Below are 17485 nucleotides of genomic sequence, written 5' to 3'. Positions count from 1 at the left end.
TTTAGAGGCAAGAGGTCGGTCTGCTTCTCTCATGGCTTGTTTCTCCTTCTGTTGTCGTTTGACTGAAAGCTCCTTCTCCACCTTCTGCTGCTCCTGCTTTAGCAGCTCCTGCACTCTTTTCCTCTCTGCCTTCTCCAGGAGTGACCCCAGCTCCAGCAAATCTGCCTCCAACTGGTTGATCTGTATTGGGGAAAGAATTAGACCACTGAGAAATGCACGATCCTAAATTCGACCATTTAAAGGCAGTTGGACAGAACATATTTTTTTTTAGATAATGTGTCAAAGCCCAAACATATTATTTTACATCAGTCTACATTCCAAAACTGAAATTGTTTTGCCATTAGCTGATCAACAAGTCATATCATATCTCAAGTTAAAAATACTAAGCTTTTGCTCCACAAAGGTTGCACTTAGAATTGCCTGAATTTCATTTCAGTTACGGGTCAGAGCGATACATCAATGTTTGGGGTAGCCTCTGGGAAGCATTAATTGATCGTTTTTGTATCAGCTAAAAATAATATACCATTTAGCTAGTTAGTAAAATAGCATTGTTAAAAAAAATGATTTAACTTAGTTCCAGCCCTGCTTATAAATTCTTTTTTTGTATTTCCCTCTTTCTGCCCAGTCTTATCTAATGCAAATCCTGTAACTGGAAATGTAGCTAAAAGTATAGCTAGCTAGCTACACTCGAGCGTTTATCACACTGACATTATTATTTATAGTGATATTTATGCCTTGTGAAATCAGTTAGCTGGAAGAAGTTCGATTACATTAACCTTATAACGTTAACTACACATGAGGGACGCTGAAGTAAATGGTAGTCATAAGATGCCAACTTACTAACTAAACTAAACTAAAACGTGAATAGAGATGGATAGGATAAATAGATTGTCCCCTATCCTTAGCTAGCTACCCGATGCACTCTTGGCTGTCACTGTATTGAATTTCAGTCAAACATTAGCCTCTCAGTGAATCTCTCCAAATAATGAGCTTCAACGTTAGCTAACGTTAGTTAGCTATGTACGTTACGTTGCTAGAATGTTCTAGAATGCTAGAATCTAACTACTCCAGTCAATGATAGCTTATTACTGCTTGCTAACTAACTAGCTAGCTAGCTCCTGACACATGCCGCCAGACACGATGCACTATCTTTGGCAAGTAACGTTACGCGTTTAAGTACGTTCTGATTAAAATGCGCTATCTTCTTAACAACATAACATTAACATACAGCACTTGCTAATTTGCTAAGTTAACTACGTTAGCTAACGTAGCACTGTTTAGAGCGTCAGTTGAATCATGTAACATATCGTTAGTTGTAGCTAAATTCAGCCACCTCAACTAACGTTAACATTAGCTAATACCATACAAACCCTAGCTAGTTTTGCCCTGTCGGCGTATAGTAAACTGAATCAAAACATGTTGTGTACCTGTTCGGTAAGATCCATTCAGGCTTTATCAGTTATGTTAGCTAGGTTCAGAAATGTGATTGTGTCCTCTTCCTGAGTGAGTCTGCACGTAACGTTACTTTCTCCAAAGATGATCTTCCACAGAATAACGTCCTCCTCCTCCTTCTTCTTGTTTATTTTTTATATGGCGGTTGGCAACCAGCTTTTTTGTGCATTACCGCCACCATCTGGACTGGAGTGTGGATCAAGAGGTCAACCTACACTTTCTTAAATTATTTTTAATACCCCAGTTATCTTCAAAAAGGAAAACAAAAAAACAAAAATAAATTTATATTTAATCCTGTATGTCCTAGCCTCATTCTGGACACCACATCTTCTTCTTGCTTACTTCTGTATGTATTCCTGTTCTTCCCCACTTTTCCTTGAATACTATACAGGTGTCTCCCAAAGTGTTTATTATCCCATAAAAACTGTCATTTTCCATTTATTTTAGCTTTAATTATACTTTTGACTTCAGCTTTACTGTATTTAATATCCACCTCTATATCAGGCTTCTCTGCTGCTTTCTTCGCACATTCATCTGCCAATTCATTACCTCCTACACCTATATGAGCTGGTACCCATATAAATGTAGTACTAATACCAGACTTAAGCAGATTGTTAGCTAGTTGCATTATTTCATACACCAGTGTTTCCTTTAGGATTTTTTTTAGCAATGGGGGCAGGTCCGAACCCCCTTGTAACACAAACAAATATATTTATTCACCTCTATTCACACACAATGAGGCATATTTTCAGTTGGGATTGAACTGTGTTTTTTGAGTTACTATATAGGCCAACTTTGATCTTGACATATAGGCTAAGCATTCTGTAGCAAATAACAATAAACCCACTATTAATTACATTATGCAGTGTCACTACTTCAGCATGTAAATAATGCACCTAAAATACAAATGTTCTCCGACCTGCACTCTAACAATGCAGCCCTATTTCTAATACCGTGGGGGGCAGAAATGTTGCCGTGGGGGGCCGCCACGGTCAAATCAACATAGAGGAAACACTGATACACTATGTCCTGTCTAGACTCAGAGTGAAGATACTTAAGGCTTATCAAAGCTGAGCTGGAGTCTAAAGCAATCACAGCTTGCTTAGGTCTATCCGCTGTGTACAGCTAAATCATCATTAATTCTTTTAGCAGCTTCAATGTTTAATTGAGGGATAACATAAGCAATTTCCATTTTCTTATCCGTCTGCTTAGATGCATCAGTATATAAAAAGACTTCTTTATATTTTCTTGAAATGTAACTCTGAACCCTGTAATGATCCACTTCATTAACCTCCTTTTCCTCAAATAAGCCTAAGTCAACTGGAACCTCTGACAATAGCCAAGGAGGAACAACTGGATATACCACTGTAGGGCTTATTTCCAGTGCACTGATTCCCATTATTATTACCTTCTGCCTTATTGCCCAACTAAAACTTTTAATTAGGTCATTCTCTCTCTCTTGACATTGCCATAGAAGTGACTGACTCGTATGTTTTTCACTACGACCCCTCAAATGTGCCCAGTGCACAAGAGACAGCTGGTCTCTTCTAAGATGGAGAGGCATCTCCCCCATCTCTACCTGAACTGCTGCCACTGGAGTGATCTTGATTGCCCCACAGCATAGCCTCAAACCTTGGTTCTGAATTAAATCTAACTTATTTAATGATGTTTTAGCAGCAGACCCATACACTATACACCCATAATCAAATACCGATCTCATCAGCCCTGTATAAATGGCTTTCAGTGTCTACTTGTTCCCCATTCTACTCCACGCAAACATCTCATCACATTCAACATTTCTTGCATTTATCTATAATTTTTTGGATGTTCATTGTCCAAGTTAATTTTTTGTCAAACCAAATACCCAAATATTCCACTCGTTCTAATTCTCTCCCAGATAATTAGATTTTTACATTCAAACTTATTTTCTTCCTAGAGAAGAATAAAGTCTTTGTTTTGTCTATAGAGATCCTAAATCCCCATTGAATGGCCCATTCTTGGACTGTGTTTACTGCCTGCTGCATCTTATCCACTACAAAATCTATATTTCTTCCCTTTTTCCACATTGCTCCATCGTCTGCAAACAATGCTACCCCAACTGAATTTTGTATATCCTTAAAAACATCATCAATCATTATTGTAAATAATAGTGGACTGATAATGTTCCCTTGTGGGACACCATTTTCCACACTGTAGCTCTTACTTAATTCCCCATTTATTTTAATTTGAATTGTTCTGTCAGATAAAAACCCTTTTATCCACTGGAACATTCTTCCCTTTATTCACAATATTTTTAGCTTAATCAGCATACCTTCTTTCCACAACATATCTTATGCCTTTTCAATATAAAAAAATACTGCCACTGCAGATTCTTTATTCACCTGAGCCTTCCTTATCGTATCTTCTAGGTATACAATGGGATCCATGGTACCTCTACCCTTTGATCATTTTGCATTAATCCTTTATTTTCTATGCAATATGTAAGCCTGTCATTTATCATCCTCTCCATAGTTTTCCCCATCTGGGACGTTAAAGCAATCGGTCTATAGTTATTCGCTATTTGAGGATCTTTCCCAGGTTTCCTAATAGGAATAATTATAGATTCCTTCCATGTTCTAGGAATGCAACTGTTTACCCATAGTTTATTATATAGACTTAACAACACATCCTTCCCCTTATCACTTAAGTTCTCCAACATGGAATAACAGATTTTATCTCTCCCTGGAGATGACTTATCTAATTTCCTCAATGCCTTATTGAGTTCAGACTTGGTAAATAATACATCCAATACACCTCCTTCACTATCCTCATTGTCAAACACATACTGATATTTTTCAACTGTTTTTTCTCTACCTCTCTTTTCTTCATGATTTAAATTTCCTGAGCTGTGAACTTTGGCTAATGCTTTTGCCATAACCTCTGCTTTTTCCTTATTACTAGTGATAGTTATTTGCCCCTCAATCCATATTCCCTTCCATTCCCTTTCATTTTTTTAATCATGTTCCAAATTCTCTTCACTGGAGTAGTTCGACCAATAGAGTCACATAACTTTTTCCGTGATCTTTTTTAGCTTGCCTTACTGTTTTCCTGACTATTGTCTGAGATGTTTTATATTGAACTAAATTCTGAAAATGATGTGTTCTCTTTAACTCTTTAAATGCTCTATTTCTTTCTTTTATTACTTCCTTACATTCTTTCTTGTCTTAGGCTTAGTTTTTGGAATTGCAACTCCTGCTGCAACAATTATACCACTGCTAATTTCAATATCATGATTTTTATCAATAGATAGTATTAATTCATCACTAACTTCTCTATACTTATCCCAATCTGCTTTTTCTAAAATCCATCTCTCTTTTCTTACTTCATGTTCATTTCTTAATTCCACTCCTATCTTAATTCTAATAGGATAGTGATCACTCCCTACTGTATTTTCCCTCAGTACCTAATATAACATATATATAATAGTATCTATTGCTGTCTCTGTACCCCTTGCCACGTCTATTCTGGTACCAGAACCATCATTCAGACATACCAACTCTTTCTCTTCCATAAATTCTTCAATTACCTTTCCATTAACATCATCCCTATCTCCCCATAATGTACTATGTGCATTAAAATCCCCACACCAAATAATTCTCCCTGTCAAATCCTTCCAAATGTCCTCCAAGTTGCCCTATCTCCATTTGTCTGCGTGGATTATAAAAGTTTATAATTGTCACCTTATTCTCACTGGACCTTATTTCTGTAACTATGTATTCCAAGTCATTCCCGTTCTTTATCTCTCTATAATCTGTATAAAAATTACAACTCCTCCTCCTTTACCTATGTCCCTATCCCTTCTTATAGAATTATACCCCTTTATTACAAAAATCCAACCTAGGCACTAGCCATGTTTCTTGTATACAAATTACGTATATTAGGTTTTTCTTTTAAACTTTCAACATATTTCTTGAATTCTTGACCGTTTGCAATTAAACTCCTAGCATTCCACTGGAGTATAATTAAAACACCCATGTCTGAGATTGTTGTGCTTCATCATTAAGAATGTCTCTTACTCTTTCCAAAGGCATTCCCTTTGCATCCAAGTATTTTTCGGCTGACTTAACATTTATTTTAATTCTTTCAGTTCTACTACTGGTCTGTGCCGAACAATTGATTATCTCAGCCATGAAGACCACAAAATCACCTTTACTCACAATCAAGTCTCTTCTTTTAATTTATCACACTTTGCACATTCCCCTACAACTTTAGTTCTATCATTTATTGTTTCTAAGTCCTCTTCCTCCTCCTCCTCCTCCTCCTACTACTACTACTTCTTCTTTTTTGTTTCATTGGCGGGCTACAAACATAGATTAAGGTGCATGCATGGACGTATTAAGAGAACACGCCGCCACCTAGTGTACCGGTATGTAACATCGTGACATGTTAAACAGTCAACAGTAGGCTAATACAAAAAACAACATTGCAAATAAGTTATATTCTGGTTATTAAACCTGTTTCAATTAAATAAAATCCATTTAACCTGTACTTGTTTTTCCCCTGTCTCTAAGAGTCCTTTGATGCTCCACTCCCATTCCATATCTACCAATCTGTCCTTCAATCTTCCTCTTTCTACACTGAACTTCCTACAACCTATCAGCACGTTAAACCGTTCCCTTGCAGTTACAAGTCTCACATTTAGCTGACACGCTTTTTCATCATGTATAAAGTAGCACTGAGTCCTGTATGTCCTTATGTCATTTTTACAGTCTATGGTCCTAATCTTAGCCTAGAAAAAGTGCTTCTTCTTTCCTACATGTACCTCTACTTCTCACTTTGACAGACTTTTGAATTTTGTAATAATCTCTATCTCTATATTATAGTTATTCATGCATTTATCACCTCTCGGATTGATAATTGTATTTCGCTGTATTTTGGTTTGCTCCACTCCACCCTCTCCAGACTCCAAATGGCCCAAAACGCAGCCGCTAGACTTATAACTGGTAAAAGGAAAGGACAACACATCACTCCTGTTCTGGCTCAACTGCATTCGCTACCAGTGAAAAACAGATTTTAAATCTTACTATTTGTCTTTAAAGCCTTAAATGGACTACAATATATTTTGCCCCAAGGTCACTCAGGTGACAACAGGTCCTCCTAGTCCCTCACTCACGCTGCAGAACCAAAGGTGACCGACTCAGAACAACCTCCCATCCAACATTAAGGCCTGTTCTACTTTTGAAAAATGTAAATTTAATTTAAAGACCCACCTTTTTTTACTTGCTTTTAGCTGCTTTCTATCGCTTGACTTATCTTTTATTTCTTTATACAGATTGTTCATCTTTTGTTGATTTCATTCCCTGTCCTAACTTCCTTCTTCTCGACTTGACTTTGGTGTCTTAATGTCAGTTGTTTTGTATTACATTCTGTATTGTTGTTTTAATGTACTTTTTTCTATGCAATGTTGTCTATTGAGGCAGATTTCAAACCATATGCCTTGGTTGCAAAGGACTTTGTGTCAATCTATGTTGTTTTAAATGTGCTATATAAATAAAGTTGACTTGACTTGCCCTTATTGTCGTTATTCCAGATTTCCTGGCAAGATGTCATTATTTCATGATGAAATTGTGACCTCCTCCTTTTTGATTAGTGGCGGTTGGCAAGCCGGCCTATACACTGCCATTGTTTCACTAAATGTTCTTTTAAGTAGTTGTTATGCCTTTCAGAGTAAACATCTTATAATCAGCTTTATTCTGATTATATAATGGATACAATTCTTGGAGTCACATTTTGAACACAGTCTTCCTTTTAGGTGATTCCTTGGTCACTTAACACCTCGAAAGGGGTAACTAACTTCTTTAACCACATTTGTATTAATAAGACTATACAACATAGATAGTCTCTGTCAAATTCTACATTTAACAATAACTGTAATACATAAATAATAAGACACTTGTAAAAGAAAGGCTCGTAATGTACAATAATATTTATTCATCCATTGACAGTAGCTCCTCCAAGGAGTCCCATTATCATTGCTCTTTAAATAGTATGTATTATGTTGTTTTTCATATTTAGAAGAGCCATAAGAAAGCAAAAGCAACTTACTTACTGGGACACACATAATCTACAGAATGGATATTTTCATGTCTTTAGCATATACAAAATTCTGAAGATATGCTGCAGTGATCTCAGTGGATTCACTTTAAACATTAACACCTTCCTGGCTTTTGAGGGTAATGGTGGAACTGTTTCATTACAGTCAATACCACTAAAAACTCCAGACACTAAAAGGCCAAAACAAGTCTGTATTGAATGCTGATGTCCTGCTCTTCCCATAATAACCACTGAAACAGCCGGTTTTTCATGATCCAATCCGACTGTAGTGTCCAATGGAGCCCCTGTCACCACCTGGCCCTCAGAATCCCAGACATCTGGTTGTGGTCAGCTAAGTGACGGAAGACAATCCGGCTCAGGCGCCACCTCCGCTTCACTCCCCGAGGTCTGGAAGTCAGAATACACCTGTTGCGTATTCTCACAGGGCAGCTGTCCCTTGGTAATGCTGCAATTTCTTTATCTGCTACCTCCTGCAAAATATTTGTAAACTGTTTAGGAATGCAGTGTTTTTTGAATATTTGAAATCATTTGGAATTAGCTTGTTGATGTTGGTTTTTTAATGGAACATCTCCGATAACGATCACAGAATATTTGACTATGGTGCAATTTAATAAATGATAACATTGCATTTTTTCTCAGTTCTATGAACAAAAAAGTTTGAGTGGAAATATTGCTTTGTACCAGAAGCTCTTTGGGTAGGATGGTGTTCTTCCGTAGTGCATTGATCCGTAGCCTCTCATCAGCATAGTCAAAAGCCATCTGTCTTCTCTTGACATCCCTCAGCATCCTCCAGTCAACGTAGTAACCCCTCACCTGCTCCACCGCCCCCCAGCAGCTCCTCAGGGCCTGCACACAGTGTTACGGCAGTTGTTATTGACAGCTAATATTAGGCCCCCGGGTACCACACACAGAGTAAATAGCTCGAACTGAGTTTCTTTCAAGATCTGAGCCTAACGTTGCGGGCTATTCTTAAAGCCTTTAATATTTAGTAGATTGAAATCACTGATCACTGACATATAGGTGTAGATTTACATAGCGATAATATGACTGCAGCTGCAACAAACTTACAGGAATACTAAATCCCTACCAATGTTTTTCTTGTGATCACAAGGTTAATCATTTGGATTCATTCGCACTGTTGTGCTACGGACAAGTACAAGGTCAGCATGGGCTTTTGGACTCAACTCTGCATCCCCTCGCTACTCATCCTCACTGTAGCATCAGTTTCATCAAATATACCTTCGTTCACCTTCATAAAACAGACCGACATTAGCTACAGAGACTGAGTGGTGTGACGTTAACCTATGGGTGTAACAGAGCAGGAGGTGAGGATGGATGTCAAGACACTGTTAGCTTCAGAAATGACTTTAAAGTCATTTCCACTTTTCTCTCTCGAGTTTTGTATGTTGCGAAAAAAAGACAATTCCCTTGCTATTAGCTATTACGCTAAATAGATACTTAAGTTACTTAGCAACGTTTGTCACTAAGTAGGCTAACTAGCATTAGATACGAAGCTAACGCCAGAAAGCTAGCTAGCTAGTAAGACCACTAGCTTAGCTACACTGAAAACGCTGCTTTCTCCATTCTTCTGTCAATGATATGCAATGCAGTCTTAATGAGAAAGACTTAAAACACAAAATATCGCGTTATAATAGGTAAAGTACCTGCTTTGGGGCGCAGACAGTGGAATAAAGGGCATTTAACCCTAAACATGCTATCCTGTGGGCTGCCATATTGAATGATGTTGTGCAAAACCACCGAAGGAGGATAATAACACACTGAAACATCGCCACCTATTGACCGGGAGTGTGAAATGATAAATGGAAACACATCTTCGAGTTTTGTGGATCAATCCATCTATCTTTTCCACTCAACGTTGCAATCAGCTTATTATTACGTGATTATGTTTAGCTTTATTAGAGTTTGTAATTTCAGATGATGAATAGCCAAGAAACTATAAGTAGGCCTATATAAGCTCCTAATACCTACTGTTGGACAAACTGATTATGTGAGTTTACTTTTACCGTGCCATTTGCATTTTTGACTGGCAAATGCGAGACTAGTTGACCAGGTGACTTGACCAACAGGAGTCCCAGGTTGGGACTTGCAGTTTTAGACCCTTGTAGTGCTACGTAAGAACCAACAGGTGGCAGTGTCGTTGCATGAGTTTAAGCTCATACTCTCTCTCTCACCACCCAAAAGGAGTGGGGTCTTTTTGATGCTGAATCTAAACCTTATGTCTGACTGAAATCCTATTCTTCAATCATCTGAAACCCAGACACATCTCTTCTCCCCTGACACCACTACCAATTAAAGTCTTGTGTTTTAAGGAAGTACATATATAAAACAGTACAGGTTGGTCTTCTTTCAACATATGGTTCAGCGGGGCATTGTCCTAAACAGATTTTATAGAAACAATTTAACAATCGCTCCAGACTCCATTAAAGTTTTCTTAAACAATCCCCATTATTTTGAAGCCTTGAGCTGATGCGTTCTTGGCTAAATATTAACACATGACAAACTGCAGGCAGTGCTTCCTCTATAAAGAGCAACATTATGAAGCAGGCTGGAAAATCTGTACAGGCTTAAATTAAATGAAAAATGACAGTAGACAAAGTAGATCTACGTAGCATAAATAATAGATAGTGCTGTTTGTAAACCTGATTAAAAAAAAATATATATATATATAGCATCAGACTAACACCGCAAAGTATTAAAATACATTTGTTGATGCATGAAATAACCTGAGGTCAGAATATTCAACTGTTTTTTATATTCTCAGTTAGTAGGCGACATATATTTTCAAATCCCCGCATTGTGCAACTAGATGGTTGTCAAGCAAGAAAAAAGTTTGTGTTCAGTTTTCGAGCAGCATTGTCATTTGACAGCAGCATATATTTTAACTGCTTTTTGGCCCTCAGTTGGTTTTACATTATAGTTCAAACCCCTGAGGTGGCTGTTCCAAGATCACCGGGAAGGCAAAATCATTCCCTCTGTAATTTCTTCTACCTCCATAGCAAAGAGATGTCAAAAGCTTGAGAGGTTCTGAAAGGTGACCTTCTACATTTCTATGTATTGTAAAGAAATTATAAATGCCAGGTTGCCAGGTCTTTGTGTTGCTTGGCAGAAATACCTTTCTGCTGGAGGAGTATTTTCAAAATGACACATGCAGTATGGAGTACCTGTGCTTGAGCAACCGTATGCATGATAATCATGCTGGTCACCTGCATTAGAAAAAACAAAGACAAAATGTGAAAACAATGAGAACATGTGGTTTAAGCAATTAGCATCAGCAACTGGAACAGTATTTTTAAGTGTCACCAATGTTTCTTTGAACAAGGTATCTATCCCTAGTTAGAAACGACAGAAAAGACACGCACATATCTTGTGTCCACTGGGATTGGTAATCTGCAAGTGCCTTTATCATTTCAAGTGTTACTTGTAAAAAAATATATATTTCTACAGTAGAAAAACACAAATAGATACCAGATAGCTCTCGTTAGAAGTATTTTAATGCTTTAACTAGTGACATTTCGAATTCTGAGGAAGAGCCTGGTGGCTCTATTTAACTCAGTATGAACAGCTCTGCAGTGTTACTTTTTGACAATGTAAAGAATGTACAGAAACATCTGTGTGTATCCTTGAGTGCTTAGTGTTAAGGGACCAATGGAGAAAGAGCATTGAAGGAAATCCTTGATACCTGGACTTTTTACATTTTACGAGTGGATAATACAAATGACAGTAGAACAACTAGTGCAGTCTCGTCAGCTGGCTTTAAAGAAGCAATTGAATATAAAGTTGTCATGTAGACAGGTGTCTTAACAGCAGTGCAGTTTCATCCCTTGCAGGGGATCTCAGGCTGGATCATGGCAAATACTTGGGAGATTTGGAAGCAAAGCCATGCAATAGGAAACCGATCTGATTCTGAGATAGGTTAAGATTACTCAGGGACACAGTAGACAAGACAAGTGGCCTCATCCATAAAAATGACAGCAGTGCAGTGAGCAGTCAAAATGATGTAACTGAGGCTAAGACTATTAAAGAAGAAGACATCCTTTATTAATCGGCCAGGGAATTTGAAATGTTTTCACTGTTATTATGCAAATTACACACAGGACCTATTCACATGCATCAAATGGAGAGATGTCAAAGCAGTTGGGGGTTCAGTGGCTTGCTCAAGGGCACCTCAGCAGTGCCCATGGACGTGATCTTGCACCTCTCCAACTACCAGTCCCCACTCATGATGCACACATTGATGTACGAGGACTTGACCTGGCGTCCCAAGCCAAGTCCCAGCGGACTGAGCTACTGCCGTGTGCGTTGGTCACGTTTTAGTACAGAAGCACGAACTTGAAATGTATCATGAATTTGATTTATACTGACCTTCGCTGCCTAATCAAATGAATGTTCATATTGGACATACTGTATCAAAATGAAACCATGTTAAGGAGAGTCTTTATGGAGCCCTGCAGTTAGGCTCAAAGGAAAGCTCTCTGTTTCCACTAAAGTTACAAGAGAGCCATTTGCAACCAACTAACCTTTCCGGTGTTCATCAACTCTACCTTCTGCTATAATGGTTTAGGCATTCTGGCATCCCATCCTAAACAAGATGAATCCAATACACAAGGGTCTTGTGGCTGAAAATACCACATGGAGATGAAAATGTGACAGGGCGGTGTGTTTTCTATCCATTTGGTTGTTTGGGAGTGTTTTCAGAGGGAGGGAAAGTGGCATATTTTGATTATTGCTGCTCCAGGGTAAACATGACCGTGTCTGCCACCTCTGTTCAGGATGACATCATTATAAATACAATTCAACTTCTGAGCAATAAACAAGCTGCTCCGTGGGCTTTCCCTCTCTCGACCTAACGCTGTACAACATGACCATCCTGTGAACATAAATCATGCCCACATAATTACTGTACCAGTCAGGAGCAAAACAGTGGTGACATATGTATTAATAAAACTTAACAAAGCTTAACTTTGGCATCTGGGAGGGAATGGGATCTCACTTTAGACGGCTCAAGGCCGGATTATAGCATCACGTTGCAGCATGTATTCCTCTGGTAACTCACATATTTGAAACCAGTTTTGAGTGAATTAATCTTTAGTTGCTTATATTTCTATACCATAACATAATATTATATAGGGTCAAAACTTTAGACTACCTAGTCTTTGCTGTATAGCCTGGCAACGATCCTGATATTATAAAACTTATATAACCAAGTCATAATTTCTAAGACAAGCAAATGTTTGTATATTTTCATAAATGTAAATGGATGACTATCCAGATATCATTCCTACATTAACATTTTAATCTGCTGGTTGGGACAAATGAATTAAATGTGTTTTTGTTTAAAGGGTGAACTTCTGACTTGTTGACAGATAAACTATTAAATACTGTAAATGAGCCGATTGTATTCATGTTGGATCAATCTACAAAACGTGTTTATTCTTTTTCTCACAATATTTCTTTACTTTAGTTCAGCGTGTGCCTATTTCTATCTACGCCATGCACATTACAGTCACTTAATGTCAAGAAAGTGTTATGTCTTGACAGACCAGTCTATACAAATGTGGTGAAGTGATTACAGTCCATTTTAAACATTCCACTCTTTCTATGAGACCATAATCAAATGCATACAGTACCTGGTGCAAAGAGGAAAAAACGTAACCGTGAGACATTTCCTGTATTTCTCTCGCTGGGTAAAATAAATAACTCTCTCTCTGTCCTCGAGATGTCGTAAACTTCACAAGCGGAGCCACAGTTTTTCAAGCCTTCAACTGGACCATTGTTTTATTACCAACGTTTCTGACAAACTTTTTTGCCAAATGAAAAGAAGCAAGCACATGTTACAGTATTTAAAGGTGATTTAATAAATCATTGACAAAGCAAACCATTCAGACTGGATTTTTTTTAACATGGAAAACTCTTTCAGTCATGCAACCATATTTAAACCCTGTGTAAGTGTACCTTAAGAGTAACGGAGACAGCAAAATTAGGGGAGAAAAAGATATTGTAGGCACTCCAGCACTTTATAACTAAACACACTATATGCAGTGTTTTGACTTATTATTTAGTTACATTTATATATGTCTTAATGTCTTGATTTTTAAAACTGCATCTTACACATTGACATTAGGTTACAGGCACTTAATGAGCAGCCGTTACGATACCTTCACTGACATGTCAGCATGGGAACTCCTTCTCTTCTTAGTAATCAGTGTCCATTTGAAGCAGATACAGCTCATTTAATGGGAGGCCATGACCTGACTGACTCAGGCGTCTCTGCTTTCCAGGCCCGAGGAATGTCTAGCTTCCCAGAGGAGAGAGAGAAAGAAAAGGAAAGAGAGAGCTTGGTCAAATTTATGGCACGCATGCAAGCTCACATCCTTAATGAATTCACACATACGTTTTAAAGCAGAGAATCGCACACAAATACAGACCTATCACAGCGTTCAAAGAAAACCCTCTTTAGGTCACTGCATGTTTTTGCAAGTGCAAATGTGCAAAGGTCACAGGGTCTTTCCTAGAGCTAGGACTCTTCTGCCTGATATAAGCAGTTTCCCCGTGAGTAAAAATGACATTTGGAATGATATACCAATTGAATAAATGGATACAAATGAATAATATCATCAGGTCAACTGACACTTTGTATTGTGATTTAACTAACTAATATGTACTAATTAATATTTAATAATTCTGGAGTAAATTTAGTAAATTTAGAACCATAACATGATTAGTCTGATGTTTAAAGCTTTTATTTATGATTTATGATGTTTTCAAAAATGCACAAATACAAACTATATTCATTTTTAACATTTGGGAAATTGTGCCTCTCAAACACATTATATTTTAAAGTGAAATAGTGTGGCCATCAGTCGTATGCATGATTGTCTCATAGCATCTGTTTTATCATTTTCTGGCAGATATATTACCAACCTAATGTTATCAATCACAATATTGTAAGACTTGGAACTGAGTCTTTTGGGTCAAGTAAAAATGATGAGTCCCATCTGCAGATATGCTGCATTCACTCATGCCCCACTGAGGGAAGGATTTTATACAACCAACCACTCTTCCTCCCAGATTCAAGAGCTGCTCCACTTTGTAATTAAAATGTTTGATGCATAACCTCATGAAGAAAAACATTAGCAGGTTTGTGTTTTCACCACTTCTGTTTTTGCCCATTTCAGAGGATATAAAGACATAATGTGTAAAAGCCAAAACGTATTATTCCCTTGATTGTATTGCTAGGTGTTGATGTCATTGTCAAGCAGAAGAACAAAAGTACTTTAAGATGAGATCTGAATTCAAACGAGACCAGTTACTTTGGAGTGTAGAGAGAATAAGAAAGAAACAGAGAGAGAGAGAAGGGGGGGGGGGGTATAGACACATCTGTGATTATACTTAGCTACAGGACCACCAGTGCTTGAGGAAGTGTAGGCCGCAAGCTTTGAAAACAAATCTTTCTTGACCCAAGAGAATCAGGTGAAGGGTAACTCCTGGTGCCGTTTTACAAAGCTGAAATAATTTCCTTTTTGTCAGAGTTTGTGTAAAATCATTTGGCCTCACTTTTTCATGTTTGTGTATGAATCATATCAACACAGGAAGAAAATGAGTCATTTAAAACTCCCTATAAAAGAACAAGATGACATGAATAGTGTGTTATTTGTCACTGTCACTCTGTCTGTAACCGGGTACCTCGAGTTTCCAGTGGAGACCCTAAAGGTCTTGGCCTATCAGTCAAAGGTTATCTTTGTTTTTACTGTCAGTCGAAATCAGATAGCTCACACAGAGGGGATCATTTTTTGTGTGTATCTGTCACAAATGCAGCAGTAGTTCTGTGATGAATTATTAGGATTGTGTTTCTCATTTATTTTCATTCTTTTGGAAATCTAAATTCCATGGGTAGTTACTTTTATGGAAGCGGACTATTTGTTCCATTGACGCTGTAAAGCAAGCATCAGCCACAAATTTTGGAAGTGACAGGAAGTTATGCAGCTTTACCTGCCCGAGCTTGTCTCTTTTTAAATTCTCACGTTAGTCTCTCTTCTCGGAGGCAAAAATTAACCCTGTTATGTTTCTATGCTTTGTAATTCCATTAATACTGTGTTATATAGCCCCTAAAATTCAAATAAGAAAATAAAAAAAACAAAAAAAAAAACATCGGTGAGTCACTGAGATAAAAAAAAAAAAAAGCAGTAGCGTTTGGGTTATGTAAGCCGGTGGACCGGGGGGTCAGGTCTCCACACGGCGCCAAAGACAGGATGACCCGAGCCTGAGGACTGGTATTCACATCAGCCCAGGCAGGAAGCTCTGTAACAGCTGTTGACACCAGCTCATCCGTCAGACTGCTGCTTGACTTGCCTTGTCTGTTCCAATTAACTCATTTGCTAATTAATGTGCTTGCACAGACTCCATTCCATGCACATGAATTGAAGGACTCATTAATTATCATTGTGATGGCAGGTTCATCTCATTGTGTGAATTGTAGTGTATATAAATGCCTAACTAAGTGGCTTAATTCTTCTCTGTAGTTCATTTTTCCGTGTGAAAAATTGAGAGAACAAATGTATATGTACGTTTTTAAAGTTGTGATCTAAAGCAGATGTGTACTGTATTAATGACCCTACAGGTCTGAGTCAAGACCACAGCCGTTGTTTCATATCATTGCCATATTTTTATTTTGGTCTTTACCATATGCTGTCTAACAAAACATAGCCCACATTAAAAGTAATCTTTGGAAGTCTGAAAGCCAGATGTGTTGACTGCTCACAGTAGTTAAACAACATTAGCAGATAATCACGACATAGACAAACAATTTCTGCCTTTTTTTTTATACTGTGTGGTTGACTAACAAACAATGAAAAACTGAACAGTGTTTTGCATTGAATTCAACTGGTGACAGGGCAACAGCGCATAATTTATGAACATGTATATAATCTGTGTGTGTGTGTGTGTGTGTGTGTGTGTGTGTGTGTGTGTGTGTGTGTGTGTGTGTGTGTGCGCGCGCTTATGTGTACCCACAACTTTGTTTGTATGTGCACAGTGTAGGAGGCATCAAAGAAAGCCAAACACACACATAAGGGCTTTGAAACACATTCATCAAACCTCCATGTGGCATTAGTTTGTTCTCCCTAAATAACTTATGCTTTATCTACACTGCAGCCTCTAATCTGATCTGCTTTCCTCCAAGGTCACACACGTTCAGCTTACACCGGTAAAAAATAAAAACAGCCTTCAAGACATTTCACAAGTGTAAAGATGCGGAATGTAGCATTGACGCCAGCTTTGGCCCAGTTTCCACTGATCTGATCTTGTCATTTCCACGTAAACAACCATAAAACACGTTGTCCCTATTTCGAAATGTTTAGGAATGAAAAAAAAAAATCAACTTTTTACCACAATAATGGAAAAGTGTCAGCTTTGAGTTGTGCTGTGTTAATCTAGCCTAATAACCCCCAGACGAGCCAGACATTTAGTCTTTAAACACATTTCATGTGTTAGATATCTGCGGGTGCTATTTGGATCCGTCTGTCAGTTCCCATTTCGCACAAAGCCCCTTATAGTGCAGCTCCCTTTCAGATCACATCAGCCCTCTCAATCAACAGTTTCCAGATCCACAAGGAAACATGCAATCAGCAATGTTCAGTTCCCCTTACCACAGTTAGCCTGGGGGTGATTAAATATACCATATGGTTCAAAGAGTATAGAGTTAATGTGCTTTTTGCATGTTTACTTGAAAGGATTCAATGAAGGTTCATGTTTAAGTTACTAAAAGTGGTTCTTTGAGCACAGGTACTGTACACATTCAGTAGTTGCTGCATGTATAGTTGATGCAATCAAAATTGTGTTACAATACCTTTGAAGAGTGTCCAGTTTTGGTGCTAAGCTAACTGACTGCTGTCTGTAGCTTCTTATCTACCATACAGACATG

General features: G+C 38.0%; 2 protein-coding genes across 2 annotated transcripts in view; both read right to left on the bottom strand.

Annotated features, from left to right (window-relative positions):
* LOC120569045 (calcyclin binding protein) overlaps positions 1-1585 on the bottom strand; it is a 7876-nt gene extending 6291 nt beyond the window's left edge. The window contains exons 1-2 of the mRNA XM_039816862.1: positions 1428-1585; positions 1-180 (exon numbers count right to left, since the gene is read on the bottom strand). The exon at positions 1-180 is cut by the window's left edge and continues 31 nt beyond it. Of these exons, the coding sequence (XP_039672796.1) occupies positions 1-180; positions 1428-1445 (198 nt within the window). The 5' untranslated portion in view covers positions 1446-1585. The remainder of the gene's footprint in view (positions 181-1427) is intronic.
* Positions 1586-7399: 5814 nt separating this feature from the next.
* Positions 7400-9332, bottom strand: mrps14 (mitochondrial ribosomal protein S14). Its single transcript, XM_039814561.1, has 3 exons — positions 9210-9332; positions 8227-8391; positions 7400-8015 (listed from the first exon to the last, which is right to left on the bottom strand). The coding sequence occupies exons 1-3, from the start codon at positions 9330-9332 to the stop codon at positions 7833-7835; spliced, it is 471 nt and encodes a 156-aa protein (XP_039670495.1). The 3' UTR covers positions 7400-7832.
* Between the last annotated feature and the right edge of the window lie 8153 nt (positions 9333-17485).

Source organism: Perca fluviatilis, chromosome 11 (assembly GCF_010015445.1).
Source record: "Perca fluviatilis chromosome 11, GENO_Pfluv_1.0, whole genome shotgun sequence".
NCBI classification, from domain to species: Eukaryota; Metazoa; Chordata; class Actinopteri; order Perciformes; family Percidae; genus Perca; species Perca fluviatilis.
Note: the sequence above shows the minus strand (reverse complement) of the source record. Positions and strands in the feature narration are given on the sequence as shown.